This window comes from Balaenoptera physalus, assembly GCF_965194825.1.
Source record: "Balaenoptera physalus genome assembly, chromosome: 5".
NCBI classification, from domain to species: domain Eukaryota; kingdom Metazoa; phylum Chordata; class Mammalia; order Artiodactyla; family Balaenopteridae; genus Balaenoptera; species Balaenoptera physalus.
The window spans coordinates 3,693,607-3,706,253 of record NC_138884.1 but is presented as its reverse complement, the minus strand read 5'-3'; the positions used below and the strand labels follow the sequence as shown (position 1 = coordinate 3,706,253).

At 42.4% G+C, this 12,647-nt stretch overlaps 1 protein-coding gene across 3 annotated transcripts in view; it reads right to left on the bottom strand.

The window, feature by feature from the left end:
• The window catches only part of LOC309660798 (uncharacterized protein), a 336,267-nt gene that overhangs the window by 250,319 nt on the left and 73,301 nt on the right, over nt 1–12,647 (bottom strand). The window contains exons 7-11 of one of the 3 annotated variants that reach the window (XR_014263639.1): nt 9,187–12,288; nt 7,023–7,085; nt 5,951–6,425; nt 4,835–5,791; nt 2,054–3,623 (exon numbers count right to left, since the gene is read on the bottom strand). Coding sequence is in view for 1 of the 3 variants with exons in the window: in XM_082461925.1 (XP_082318051.1) it covers nt 6,357–6,425; nt 7,023–7,085 (132 nt within the window). In the remaining 2 variants the exon portion in view is untranslated. Of the gene's footprint in view, nt 1–2,053; nt 3,624–4,834; nt 5,792–5,950; nt 6,426–7,022; nt 7,086–9,186; nt 12,289–12,647 lie in introns of those variants that run through there. The other 2 variants (XR_014263638.1, XM_082461925.1) reach the window with 2 other exon arrangements.

Below are 12,647 nucleotides of genomic sequence, written 5' to 3'. Positions count from 1 at the left end.
AATATGACACAAGTGAACTTACCTACAGAACAGAAACAGACTCACAGACATAGAGAACAGACTTGTGGTTGCCAAGGGGGGCGGGCTGGGGGACTGGGAGTTTGGGGTTAGCAGATGCAAGCTATTATATACAGAATGGATAAACAACCAAGTCCTACTCTATAGCACAGGGAACTATATTCAATATCCTGTGATAAACCATAATGAAAAAGAATATATATATGTATAATTGAATCACTTTGCTGTACAGCAGAGATTAACACAACATTGTAAATCAACTATATGTCAATAAAATTAAAAAAAAAAAAAAAAAAGACTTGGCCATCAGTGAGATTAGCTGGAATCTCACAGTCTCTCTTGTGTTTTTGAGAGACTTTCATGAATTCTAAAGTCTGTCAACATCATCAGTAGCACAATGTTTCCCCAGTGAAGATAGCAAGCCCAACATGGCAGGTGGGAAGCAACCTAAGGAAGCAAGAGGTGTTTGCTTCCCTCACCCTCCACGTCTTCTAGCTCTTGCTTTGCCTTCTGCGGCCCCCCACCCTCTAACCACGGAGGGTCTGACACTGACGCTGGGGTCCCCGAGCTGCTCTCCAGCCTTGCTGTCTTGGACAATCCCCGACTCTTCCATGCTGCTCACATCTGTTCAAAGGCAACTCTCCCCTCAGCCAGCTGCTGGGTGGGAAGGAGAGCTAACATCAGTCCCACAGCTGATAGCACTGTATCCTGACACCATATTTTTAAGTCCATCACTGGCTGACGAAGAAGTCACTTTTATCTGAACCTACGTTTGCTTATCGGAAGAGTTAAGTCATTGAAGTAGATCAGAGGTTATACATTCACATACCTATGGCAGCTGAGTGTGCCCTGCGGATGAGTTATGCAAACCGGGTGTCAGGTAGCAGGGAGAGGTGGTTTCCTTAGGGACCTCGCCGGTTCCCACCTGTATTCAGCTTCAATAAACCGTTGTCCTGCAGACTTAGTGTTGACACACCTCTGCATTTTTTCAAGAGAATTTGGATATGCAGATTTTCTATGTAATTATCCAATTTCCAAAAATTTGGCAGTGTAACTAATTCAAATTTTTAAAATTTGTGAGCCAGCTCTGTGTAGGCCAAACAAAACACATCTGTCGGCCAAAAGTGGCCTGGGAATGACCGGCTGGCACCCTCTAGATTGGACAATCTCTGCGGCTTTTCTCTAGCTCTTTAACTGTGGGGAAAATCTGAGATGTTTTCACCTTCAGGAAGTAATCCCTAAAACTGTGGAATTCTAGACTCCAGAGCAGACCAGAGGTAAACAAAAGTTTGAACTATCAGGTTGCTCTGAGTGTCCTTCAAATTTCAGCAAGTAAATACTTCATCAATATATATGATTAACTTCATTTTTGTAAGGTTTGAACCTGTCCAATGTGGTGAAAGCTGAAAGTGGTCATTTCTAAGACTAAATTGTTGCTTTTATCTTGACCCAAATTTAAATAGAATTTAGCTATGTTAAAATTAATATCATCATATGTATATATATGTATAACTGAATCACTTTGCTGTACACCTGAAACTAACACAACATTGTAAATCAACTGTACTTCAATAAAAAAATCATATAAATAAATTAATTTAATTAAATCAATATCATCAGGGTAATGTTATATTAAAACAATGTGCAAATAGATTTTTTCCAGTTATGAAACTTGAGGATAATAATAAAGGGTCTTTGTTAAATTACCAAGCATTTGTTACTTCTCATGTTATTTATATTTTTGCTTTGTTTTATTTTGTTTTTTAGCAAATTTTGCTAACATACCTTGTCACAGTGAATTTTAAAAGCATCTGATCTTCAGCTCGGTGATTTGTGACCACCTAGAGGGGTGGGATAGGGAGGGTGGGAGGGAGGGACACGCAAGAGGGAAGAGATATGGGAACATATGTATACGTATAACTGATTCACTTTGTTATAAAGCAGAAACTAACACACCATTGTAAAGCAATTATACTCCAATAAAGATGTTAAAAAAGAAAAGCATCTGATCTTAAAGATCATCTATAAAACTTGAGAAGTGCTCAATATTCTTTATTTGATGCTGTACGTAACCCACACTAAAATGCCTTTCATTAAGTAAAAGGCAATATTGTAGATAGAGCATTTTGATTAAATTGACACAGTCAAGACCAGAAAGATAAAGTGGACACATGGTCAGTGCATCTTCAGCCCTTGTCTTAACAGGCGAATGAACACAACTTGAAACACGGGTGACTCTTGCTCTGGTCTATGAGACAGTGAAGGGAGCTTCTCAGTACTTAAATATATGTGTTGTCATTTGTTATTTCTCACCGTCCTCTGGGTTAGCTGGGCAGTTGCTCTAGTCTGGGCCAGCGGGGCTAATCTCTGCGGTCAGCTGATGGCTCTGCTGAGGCTGGATGGTCCACGATGGCCTCACTCTCACGCCTTGTGTGGACAGGCAGTTTGGTCTCAGGGGCCTCGGCTGGGGCTGCCTCTGCTCTATACGCTGTCTCACCCTCGGGGGGGCTCACCCATGCTCCTTCCCAGAGAGGCTCAGGGCTGCGAAGGAGGAAGACAGGGCAAGCCAAGTGGCCCATCCTGGCCACACACCAGCCCCTGTTAGTATCTGCATTTGTGACTTCTGAGCTACTCCGAGTTCTTTCCTGGTCTCTGATTAGGCCATGTCTGATAATGTCCCATTGGCCTGGTCCCCAGACCTCTCTACCCCACACCCCTGCCCCCCCTCCCCAGACCTGCCAACAGCACAAATGGCCCCTCTGCACCATCTCAGGAACTGTGCAATTTTGTGAGACCTTCACTACTTCAGAACACACATCTTTTTTTTCTTCTTCTTCTAAAGCTGCCCATGTGGTATGAGGCACTTGGTAAGGCTCTCCCTTCTCTGGATTTCAGGTGGACACAGATCTCTATTTTGTTTGGATGCCCCTCAACTTATCTTAGGTTTTGACCATCACATAGACAGTCTTGTCTGAGACCCGAAGAGCTACGGCACTGGATTCCTTTTGAGAAATTCAGGCCTCACCTGCTTCTATCCCTTCTATCCTTCTCTTTTGATCTTCTCATGTCAGGAAGGTCCTTTTCTTTACCAGCAGGAAAATTTTCTTATATCATATTCTCCATCTTCTTTTGCTCTGTGAATTAAGCTCTATAATGACTCCTTCAAGCACTGGCTCCATATCTTTCAATTCAAGTCCTGAAGAAGGTCTAATTCGCCATGGGTCAGCATGAGGTCTAAAGGTCAGGCCCGGAGCTTCAGTTTTATGACCATTCAGGAGTTCAGACAGGAAGACTTTATGAAAGCTCTCTCTTCACCAGAGGTTATCCGATAATGGGGAAGAATGAAGTGGTCATTTTCAAAATAAGCTAATCATGGCTTCTATCTTGGCATACATTCAAATGGAGTTTAACCACATTAAAAATTAATGTCATCTGGGTGCAATCATGTGCAAATAGATTTTGTCCACTTATGAAATTTGTGAACGAAAAGATAACGCCAGGTGTTTTTTTTAATGCCTAAAAAATGACTCTAGTAACTTTGAATTGACATCTTAGGTGGCCTTAGTTCAGATTGTTTGCATATATTCATAATGCTCTAAGAGTCCCTTAGAAAGAAAAAAGAAACATTTACTCAGTCACCACTTTGCATGACATGCTGTTTAATTCTGTTTTCCAACTTGTTCAAAACACTCTCTTGGGATAGCGGAATAGTTTTTCTAAATTATGCTTGTGAATTGTTCCTAAGATGGCAATGGCTTTAGCATGTTATTTTTATAATCTATACATCTAAAGTTATTTAAATATGAGTTTTTATAAAAGCATAGAGGTAACTGGCCAGGAATTTAGTGTTAATTTCCTAAACTTTATTACTTCAACCAAGCCTAGTGTGTGCACCATAATTTGTAAAGCACCGTTAGCACAGATGTTATAAGAAAAGTCAAGGAATGTTTCAGAGGTTGAATCCTACCATTGAATACGACTGAGCCTAATGTTTACTAACACATTTTTGCCTTGGGACTTCCCTGGTGGTCCAGTGGTTAAGACCCTGTGCTTCAACTGCAGCGGACACGAGTACCATCCCTGGTGGGGGAACTGAGATCTCACATGTCACGCTGCACGGCTGGAAAAATAAAAAAATAAAACATTTTTGCCTTTTGTTACATGCCATCACTAAGTTATTTTTCATCATATTGTTGTGTGTTTTTCTTTATCTGGTTATAAGGACCCAGAAATAAAGCATCATTTCTGGGAAGTAAAGAGAAAATCCACAAGAAGCAGGAGAAAAAAAAATAGCAATCCAAGGGTTTCTTAGAAAACAGGCATCAATAGAAACATAGTATCTTGAAAACAGAGATGATAGACCTGCTGTATGCTGACCTCAGATCCACTCTGGGGACCACATGTATGAAGAACACAGACCATGAGGGTCATTCAGATGGAGGAAGGATTGAAAATGATACCATGCTTAAAAAATCAAAATAAAGACCTCTGAGAGATCGCAATGCATTTAACAGAGAAGACTCAGGGTGTGATGGTTAATTTTATGTGTCAAATTGACTGGGCTAAGAGATACCCAGATAGTTGGTAAAACATTGTTTCTGGGTGTGTCAACAATGTTTTAATGTTTAATGCTAACATTAATGTTTAATGTTTTGATGGCATTAGCCCACTGTCTCCCCCTTTGCCTGGCAAAGCAATAAAGCTATTCTTTTCTACTTCACCCCAAACTCCGTCTCCGAGATTCAATCAGTGTCGGGGTACCGAGGCCAGGCCTGGCTTTAGAATCAGCAGGCTGAGGAAAGAGTATCATCCTCACCATTAGATGTTGTGGGTAGATGACATCTAATCTCCCGAGGGCCTGGATGGAAGACAAAGGGGCAGGAAGGGCTGATTCGCTCTCTCCGAGCCATCCATCTTCCCTGCCCTCAGATATCGGCCTTCAGACTCCAGGACCTATACCGTCCGCCCCTGATTCTTGAGCTTTTGGACTTGGACCGGAACTCACACCACCACCAGCTTCCCAGGGCCTCAGGCCTTCAGCTCAGACGGAACCACACCACCAGCTTTCCTGGTTCTAAGCTTGCAGACGGCAGATCATAGACCTTCTCAGCCTCCGTAATCACGTGAGCCAATTCTTATAGGAAATCTCCTATGGGTCTGTTTCTCTGGAGAACACTCACACACGGGACATTCAGAATAACGCCCTTCAGATGTGGGAAGTACTGTCAGGGAAAGAGAAATCAGTCTTCCTTTATTGACCCTCCAGGCACAGAGGTTTTCTCCAGCCAACCGTACGGCATCTCTTACAGGTGGAGATGTAAAGAGACCCACGGGTCCCCATCACGGTAACGTGCGACCACAGCAAGGCCACCAGCTGATAGAGGTGCCATCGAAGGAACCTGAGCATCAGACAGGTGATAGGAACAGTTGAATTTTAAGTTCCTTTATGTCCTCTGGCCTGAGATTTATAGTCAAACAGCACGGGTGTTGAGAGCATACATCTAGCAAACCTGGGCTCTGAGAAGCTCAGTTTTACCATCGTCCTTAAAGTGACGTCCACGTCGGAGGGCCCCTTTGTGGGTCATCAGACATTCACGGGGTCAGTGAGCACTCAGGGCAGAGCCAAATACAGCACATTCTCAGGAAAGCTCCCTGCTACCTTTACGACTAATCCATCCTCTTGAAGATCCTCTCAGAGAATGATTCAGGAATCGAAAGACAAAGCATCACTGAGGACACACCTTTGTTTACAGCAGACATTGAAACAGAGCAGCTGCAAGAAGAGAAGAATCATTGTTAAAAATCCCGGCCATCTGGACTTTTTTTTTTTTTTTTAATGTTTTAAAAATGCATTTTACACAAACCTTTGAAACACAAGGAGTCAGGAATCGCTTTTCCTGTTCTGCACTTGAACATGGCAAAGGCACCCTACCTGGAGGCTGGGCTCTCTGTTCTGCGTCTCTGAAGTCGGATCAGTGGCATCCGACTCAGCAGAGAGTTTCTCCCCTTGTGTCTCTTCCGTCCTCGTGGACTCCAGCTCCAGCGACTCCATGCAGAGCCCCAGAGTTGGGCCCCAGGTTTGCCCCTTTTATCCAGAGGAAAACATCTTTTCTGAGAAGTGCGTTTCTGTTTTTCGGTTTGGGGTTAGGGTGTTGAGTGGGTTCTGTGCGTCCCCGGAGGACATCCTGCTACCTCGCTCGGGAGCATCTTTGGCCCCGGCGGTTCAGCCGCCGGAACGCACGCGCCTTCTATTCGTTTTCTGGTTGTCGAGTGACCCCTGCTGGTCACTGGGAGATGCTGCCGCCTTCCCTCATCTTGTTTCGAGTTAAATTCAGTCATCAGGCTGGAACTGCCACTTTCCGGGATTCGGTTCGCCTTTGTTTAGTTGTGATAGCTTCTATGAATACCTGTCGTGCGATAAATGCCATTTTCATCGCATTAAACTCGGGATTTTGAAAACCGCTCCCCATAAAATGGTGAAATTCACAGCAAAGGAAAACACCTCTGTGCTGGTGAATCTTCATGATTCAGTGATCTCGTGCTGACAGAGGAGATGACAATTTTTATATTTTCTTGAAAAATACTAGTCGGCAACAGACACGGGGACTGACACGTTTTGAAGCCCAGCTGGCGGCACAAAACATTTGCTTAAGCCTCGCCCGGTTGCTCCCATTGACGGAACAGCCATAGCTACCCAACCATAGAGCAAGGTAATCTACGGCTTACACAGCAGAAAGGATTATAAATAAGGCTAAAAACATCCCAGCATTTCAGAAGTCAACAGCCTAGCCTCCCTGGACCTTTCTATCTGTAAAACCATTGGCATTTGTCTATTGAATAATTTTTTGTTTAGTGCACCTACTATGTAAAAGGCTTGAAATAGGGCAGGGAAGAGAATGGGTAATAAACGGAAAATAGAATACAGCCATAGGTTAGCTGCAACAATTTTTTTTTTTTTTTTTTTGCTGCAACAATATTAAATCTATATATTTTGAGCCTCTTACCTGTTCGTATGTGTTCAATAATTTATTTCCGTGAGGGTCAGTGTCTTCTACTGAGATTCTCATCTGTTGTACAGTGAGAGAAAAAGCGATAGCATATACTTAATTACCTTAATATTGTAATGACTAGCAATCCCCTTCCAATAATTCACAATAAACAAAGCTACACCTTTAAAAGGATTGTACTGTATACTCTTATGGAAAATAATAGCAGCTCACTTTAGCCAGAGCTGAGATGGGCAAACTTTAGCTCAGCCAATGATGTAGGTTCCTTAAATCTCTTTAGAGGAAATATGAGGAGTATCATTTTCAGTAGTCTCAGAGGTCAACTCAAGATGAAAATGCAGAAGAAAGGAAAAGAAGGTTGGATACTCATTGGCTATATGGATGTGTGTGTGTGCATGTGTACAAATGTTCCATATACACAAATACTCATAAATAGATGTCCAAACCCTAACGTGAATGGAAGAATCACACTGATAACTAAATACATTTATGGGATTTGAATGAGGCACTGCCTGTTACCTTGTGATTTTCCTCTGTTAAATTGTAGGCACATGTAGCATATCACCTCCCTCTCTTTAGACTTTGCAAACCAAGCTATTATTTATTCTATTTATTAGTACTTTCTCTTGAAAAGTCAATCCTCCACAGACATGGAAACACTTTTGTTGTATTTTTTCTTTCCTCTGAATTCTCATCTCTGTTTGCCTTCATCCTGGCAGTGAAATGCCTCAAACTGAATACAATACCCCAGGCTTTTTAAAAAGTCTTCGGGACTTTCTAATAGTAAAGACCTTGCCTGGGTTTGAAAATCAGCCTGTTTAGAAAACAGTAAATTCACAGCTTTATTCATTTAGAGTCTTATCACAGCTCTCCTTTTTATTTATTGGCATGCCTTTTTCTCTCTCAAAGATCTCTTTACTTTATGTGGTTCTTATAACATCTTGACCCTTTCAGTCGACGTTAATTTAACTAAATATTTCTGCTTCTCTGTGTATTTTCCCTTGAAGTTTTCATTTTTTGTTGATGCTCTGTCTTTTAACTCTTCCTTTTGTTCCATTTTCCAATACTGCAGTGACCCTTAGAGCTTGGAGGAAATATTTGCAAATCTACACTGACTTCCTGTTTATTTATGGCTCTTTCGGCAATGTTCTTTTCTTTGCAAGGAGCTCAAATTCACCAGCAAGAGCTAAGGTCATACTCAAAACATACCTCTGATTTCAACCAAAGAATAAAGGGAGAATAAAAATTGAAAAATATTTTAAGAATCCTAAAGATACTCTGACTTGATTTAAGGTATACATTATAAGGTACATCGTTCTTTTTTGCAGTGAAATGGTGTGGTCTCTGGATGTAACTCTTTTTCCACCCAACTTGAGAATTTAAACTTTGTTCAGTTTCACAAGATCAGAATTCTCTAAATATCGTGGAATTTATCTTAATAAAAAAGAAAACAAATCCTGCTCAGTTCCTTCATCTTACAGTTTTTGCCTTGAGGGCATCACCTGAGGACATCATCTGAAGTATCACCTGAGGGTATCACCTGAGGGCATCAGTGGAAGTTTGCTGAATAGTCTGTATTGGTGGCACACCTGACTCAGCCTGGACAGTGGCCAAGTGTCACTGCTGTTTTAATTATTTGGCTTTTTTCTTCTTCTGACTAAGGTATAGCTGTTTCTTCATCTTAGCTATAGCCAGGCTTTACAAAGTCTGTATCATCAAGTTTTCATTTTTAGTGTAAAAGTATCTTATGGTTGGTGCCACTTGTCTGTTCTTTTTATCTGGCAGATGCCTATGTAGATAAGCTCCTGAATCTGAGATCACCTACAGACCATGCTTTCAAATATCGGGTGAGTGGAAAGGCAGTTGGATCATCTCAACCCATTTCTGTAGATGATTTATTGTGAACTCCAATAATTATTTCCATGGTGCGCTCTTCATGTCTCTACTACTGGTTCCAAACACCAAGATAGAATCACAGACTTGCACAGCTAGGATGGAGTTTAGTCCAACCCCTTTACCGTATAAATAAGGACTAAAATGTCGCTAAAGAAGTTACGGGATTGTCCGTGGTCACAAACGTTGGCCAATGACATAGCTAGAAAAGTATCAGGTCTTTGTGAATTTATATGTATGTGTGAGTAGACGTTCATGCAGAACTCACCATAGACAGCAGACGGTCTGAGCTCTTCACAAATCTTGGCTTTTATAACCCTTATAGCAGCCTTCCAAAGTAGATATTCTTATTATCTACCCAATTTCAAAGATGAAGAAACTGAGGTGCAAAGAGGTTAAATAACTTTTTCAAGGTCATGTCATAGGGAAGAAACTTTATGTTCTATTACAAGTTCATCACTAAAGGGACGTTGCCTATAAGCTTAAATTATACATAATGGCCCATCTCTGGGACCCCTGCCTCCCAGGTCATGAGCATGAAGCTAAACTACCTTGGTTTAGCTCACAGGAAACATCCTGACCAGGCCCACCTGTGAAGGGCTGCAGGAAAAAAGAAATTCACACATCTTCTCCAGAGTCGTGCCAGAACCAGGAAATGTTTGATTTTACTCCCTTTCCTTTTAGTTTAAAAGAGGCTTGAATTCTAACTCAGGCAAGACGATTCTTTGGGATGTTAGTCCACCATCTACTGGGTCTACTGGCTTTCTGAATAAAGTTGCTATTCCTTGTCCCAACACCTCATTTCTGGTTTTATCGGCCTGCTGTGTAGCAAGCAGTACGAGCTTGGACTGGGTAACAATCACATACCTGGTAGGTGGCAGAGCAGGGATGGAAACCCAGGCAGTCTGGGTCCCAAGCCTGGTCTCTTAATCACTACCTTTCACGAATGTCAGAGTCAGTTACATGTCATCAAGATGTCAGCCTGTTCCAACTGATGCATAAACTACCTCAATATCACTAAGCTCTCCTTCATCAATCAACACATCTTGGTTTCCAAAATTATCCTCACCCTGGAAACATAAACAATCTCTTCAATTATTCACCCATCGAGCCAAGGCATGCTTTATCCAGATGTGAACTCCTACATAGGGAGAAATATAAAATCTCACTCCCTTGTCCTCAGGGAAACAAATTCTGAACCAGAAGGTTACAGCAGACTTTTGAAAATCACTACCCTCTGTCTGCTCCACTCACAATATGTTTCTATAAGTCCCCTTCTGTCCCCCTAGTGGGACTGGAGCGTTTCTAAGGCTGAGATGCAGGGTAAACACCTTTACATTGAACAGATTTGTTCTGTATCCCCTGTTTGCCTGTGGCTGCCTTTTGCTTTTCAGGAGCCTTTGGGAGTGAGGCATCACGCCAGACACCGGAGGCAAGGCACACAACAGATGTAAGTCATGCTCCTCTGTCATCCAGGGTCTGCCCTTGTCCAGATCTTCTGGAGCCTGTCACACAGTGGCTTTGCACAAACCGTGCTCCGTGGTCACTGGGACCCCGAGAAGAATGACCTTAGTATCAACTGGTGAGAATACAAGAAAACTCAGAAACTCAATGAATCCACAGTGCCTGGAGAGGAGTGGCTAAGAAGCCCTTAGCACCTGGGATTTAAAGACCATCCTCCACTCAGGTTTTCATTATACCAGCAACTACAGCATCAGGGACATTTACTTGCAATAGCATAACAACCAAAGCACACCAGAGAAAGATGTTTCTATGACTTACCTGTTGCCTTAATGAATTTTTGCTTGTAAGGTATGAGGGAAAAGACTGTAATATTGTCTTCCTCTAAAACACAGCAATTTGACAGGAACAACTATTTATGCTGTGGGAACATTTACTGGCCCCAAAGAGTCTGAGGTGGTTTGGAGTGATTTTGAAGGGGTTCCGAGAAATACAGGGCAAAGACCCTGAAGGGTATGAAAGGAAGTAGATGTCAGGTGTGGCGTTATCCATCTGTGCATGCCCACCCACGGAGTCAGAAAAGGCTTCCGGTGTTTTATCTCCACAGAACAGCAGATACTTCCATTGTTTTCAGGAGAAAAGGACACGTTTAAAAGTTGAAAAATCACCCAGCACATACAGTGTAGGGTGTAGAGTTCTGGGGAAAATCTGGAGCAAGTTAAAAGGGATCTATAAAATCGTGTAGGGGAGTCAGAGAGAAGTAACATGAGTAAATTTCCTCTTCAGACGTGTATATGAAATGCCTTCTTTGCCATCACTGTATTACACATTTGGATCTTTGTGTTAAGTGTTGTGGGTTGTCTGTAAATATGACTCAGGGTTTTATTTTCTTTTCCCTCAGATGATCATTTATAGTGAATAGTGATAAATGATAGTGATAGTTTTAATCATGGTGCCACCTTCACCCAGCGTGGACACCACACTCACTCAAGAAAGCGCCCAGGTTCTTTGCACCAGGATAGGCGCAGAGTGGACGACCCACTCTCCCCGCCCACAGGCCCTCTGCCCAGCAGTGGGTGGTGATTAGCAAAGCCTGCTGGACCGGCTCCCTTCAGGTTGAGGACTAGAGAAACCGTGTCTGGCCTGTGGGTCAGAGAGAAACCGAAGCGAGCCAAGGGAGGCGGCGCTGACCGTTGGAACGGCCTTGGTCCCTTGGCTTTCCTAATCTTCATCCCAGTACATGCAGGTCCTTAAAATGAGCTTTGTTTTCCTAAATCTAGTGCACCTCTCGGCTCCCCGCAAGCAAAGCACCCAACTGAGCGCAATATGAAATTAATCAGTGACGTAGCCATTCAGGGGAGCAGCTCTGGATTTTATGTCCTGAACGCACTGCTAACAAATCTACTCTGTCCCTCGTGTACACATTTCATCCTTCACCACGTTCCACTCAAGGGCATTATTTTTCTTCCATTTAAACCCTCTTTGTCTCTAACATATTCTCTCTCTCTCTCTTTCCCACCACCATCACCTCACCCCCAAACACACAGTCTCTGTCAGAGAGAAACAGGGAGAATCTCTGCCCTCATTTGAGGAAACTGGCCTCCAAACCTAAAAAGAAGTAGTGAAAAATCTAGTTAAACGTAACATAATGTAAGGTAAACTCTCAGGCCATTTCTAAGTATAAATGGAAATTAGTGGAAAACTAGACTTTTGTGACTTCTTACTGCTGCGTAACAAATTACTTCAAAATTCAGCCATTTAAAATAGTAAACATTCATTGTCTTGCAGTTTCTGTGGGTCAGGAATTCAAGAGTAACTTACCTGGGTTGTTCTGGCTCAGGGTTTCTCATGAGGTTTTATTCAAGTTTCACCTGGAGCTGCAGTCACCTAAAGTTCTCTAAGAGTTTGTCTGAAATTAGATTTGACTGAGGCTCACTTATATAGCTGGTAAGTTTGTGCAAACTGTTGGCAGGAGGCTTCAGTTCCTCACAAAAGGACTTCTCGGTAGGGTCTCTCGAGTGTCCTAATGCAACTGTGGCTGGCTTCCCCTTGGGTGAGTGACTCAATCATAAGCAAGGCAGAAGCACTGTCTTTTATGACTTGGCCTTGGAAGCCATTCACCATAATTTCTGCTACATTTTCTTGTTGAGAAGAGAGTCACTAAGTCCATTCATATTCAGAGTAGGAGGGTGGAGGGATTAGACTTTACCTTTGGTAAGGAGGATTAAACCTGTCTATTTAGTAATATGCTTTATTGAGTAAATATTA